This window comes from Ananas comosus, linkage group 11 (assembly GCF_001540865.1).
Source record: "Ananas comosus cultivar F153 linkage group 11, ASM154086v1, whole genome shotgun sequence".
NCBI lineage: Eukaryota > Viridiplantae > Streptophyta > Magnoliopsida > Poales > Bromeliaceae > Ananas > Ananas comosus.
This window is the reverse complement of record NC_033631.1, coordinates 6,450,278-6,452,845: the sequence shown is the minus strand read 5'-3', so window position 1 is coordinate 6,452,845 and position 2,568 is coordinate 6,450,278. Positions and strand designations below refer to the sequence as shown.

At 44.8% G+C, this 2,568-nt stretch overlaps 1 protein-coding gene across 1 annotated transcript; it reads left to right on the top strand.

Moving 5' to 3' along the window:
- LOC109717115 lies at positions 1,295-1,780 on the top strand. The gene has a single exon (XM_020242792.1). It carries the CDS (start codon positions 1,295-1,297, stop codon positions 1,778-1,780), a length of 486 nt encoding a protein of 161 aa, XP_020098381.1.

Here is a 2,568-nt window from a genome sequence, read left to right as displayed (position 1 = left end):
TTGGGATTGACTAGCTCTCGAAATATTATACTGTCATTGATTGTGAAAGCAAGGTAATCACTTTTCATGAGCCGGGTCAACAGGAGGTGGTATATCGTGCGTGTAAAAACTCGCTCTTTGCTATGACGGTGTCGGCGTCGAGAGCAAGAAAGTTGATTAATAGTGGGTGAGTAGCCTATTTGGCGATGATGGTGGAGACTAAAAAGGAACTTTCGGCGCTTGGAGATATTCCTGTTGTTCATGAGTTTCCAGATGTGTTCCCCACAGAGTTGTCGGGATTGCCACCAGATTGGGAGATTGAATTCGTTATTGACTTGGTTTCCAGGACGGCGCCAATTTCGAAGGCTCCGTATAAAATGGCACCGGCAGAGTTAAAGGAGTTAAAAGCTCAATTACAAGATCTCCTGGATAATGGCTTTGTGAAGCTGAGCATATCGCCTTGGGGTGCTCTGGTGCTATTTGTGAAAAAGAAAGATGAGACACTTCGGCTTTGCGTGGATTATCGCGAGCTGAACAAGGTGACGATTAAAAATAAGTACCCGTTACCTAGGATTGATGATCTGTTCGACCAGTTGCAAAGGTCTCGGGTATATTCAAAAATTGATCTCTAATCGGGTTATCACCAAATTAAAGATCAAACCGGAAGACGTGCACAAAACGGCATTTCGAACCCGTTATGGTCATTATGAATTTACGGTGATGCTGTTTGGGCTTACGAATGCCCCTGCAGCATTTACGGACCTGATGAATTGGGTGTTCAAGCCGTTGTTGGATCGATGTGTCGTGGTGTTCATTGACGACATATTGATCTAGTCTCGGAGCGATGAGGAGCACGAGGAGCATTTGAGGACTGTGTTGCAAATTCTCTGAGAAAAGAAAAGGTTGACCTCGACTCCTATACTCGCTTTGCCGATTCCGGGAGAGAGTTTTGTAGTGTATAGTGATGCCTCTTATAATGGTCTTGGGTGTATTCTTATGCAATGTGGGCGGGTTATTGCTTATGCTTCTCGCCAGTTGAAAAGCTATGAGAAGAACTACCCTATTCATGACCTCGAGTTAGCCGCGGTGGTTTTCGCGTTGAAGCTGTGGAGACACTACTTATATGATGAGCGATGTGAGGTTCATATAGATCATAAAAGCCTCAAATACTTGTTCACCCAAGAAAGAGTTAAATATGCGGCAACGCCGGTAGTTGGAATTATTGAAAGACTATGACGTCACCATTCTATACCACTCGGGAAAATCCAATGTGGTAGCCGATGCACTTAGTAGAAAATCGGTAGAGAATCTTGCCATGGCTATTACACTTCAACCGTCGTTGTTGAATGAAATGCGGCGGTTTGATATTGAGGTAGTAGCTCCAGAAGTTTCGGCTATTCTTGCTTCATTGGTTGTTCAACTGACCTTGTTGGAGAAGATTAAAGATCAACAAGCTTTGGATCCGTATCTCCAAAAGGTGTGGCTAGATATTGAGAGCGGGCGTGCCGGTGATTTCAGTATAGGGTCCGACGGCTCACTGAGGTTTCGAAACCGTTGGTGCGTGCCTAAAGATGAGGAGGTTCAGAAGGCTATCTTGCAGGAAGTGCATCAACCTCCTTATTGTATACATCTAGGCGGCACTAAAATGTACAGAGATTTAAAGGTGCATTATTTGTGGCCGGGGATGAAGAAGAACATTGGGGAATTTGTGGCGCAATGTTTGATATGCCAGCAAGTTAAGGCGGAGTGCTGGTTTCCGGTGGGTAAGTTGCAAAGCCTACCTATTCCTGTTTGGAAATAGGAAGATGTGGCGATGGACTTTGTAGTTGGTTTATCCCGTTTGCAGGCCGGACATTATGCCATATGGGTGGTGGTGGACTATTTGACGAAGTCGGCACATTTCTTGCCGATTCACACTACTTGGTCCGGGGACAAGTTAGCACAAGTCCATCTAGACGAAGTTGTGAGATTGCATAGGGTTCCGACATCAATAGTATCGGATCAAGACCAGCGGTTCACGTCTTATTTTTGGAAGAGTCTGCAAGATGCTCTTGGCACACGGCTCGACTTTAGTACGGCATTTCATCCTCAAAGTGATGGGCAATCGGAAAGGATGATTCAAATTCTGGAGGATATGCTTCGGGCGTGTGTACTTGACTACAAGGGTAGTTGGCACGATTATTTGTAGATGGCTGAGTTCACATACAATAACAGTTATCAAGAAAGTATTGCGATGGCACCATTTGAGGCTCTCTATAGGAGAAAGTGTCGATCCCCTATTCATTGGAGTGATGTGGGTAAGAGGATCACCCTTGGACCGGATGTGCTGCGAGAGGCAAAAGAAAAAGTTTGCCTTCCGCGCCAAAGATTACTGATAATGCAATCGAGACAACAGAGTTATGCTAATAAATGCTGGAAGAATCTAGAATTCACAGTTGGAGATTACGTTTTCCTGAAGGTATCTCTGATGCGAGGTATTAAGTGATTCGGTGTTTGAGGAAAATTAAGTCTTCGATATATTGGTCCTTTTGAGATTTGGGAGAGAGTGGGTGTGGTGGCTTACAAGTTGGCTTTGCCGCCGAAGTTTGA

What these genes read in the sequence shown, in the direction of transcription:
- LOC109717115 (XM_020242792.1), top strand. Translation starts at nt 1,295, where the DNA reads ATGGCTATTACACTTCAACCGTCGTTGTTGAATGAAATGCGGCGGTTT.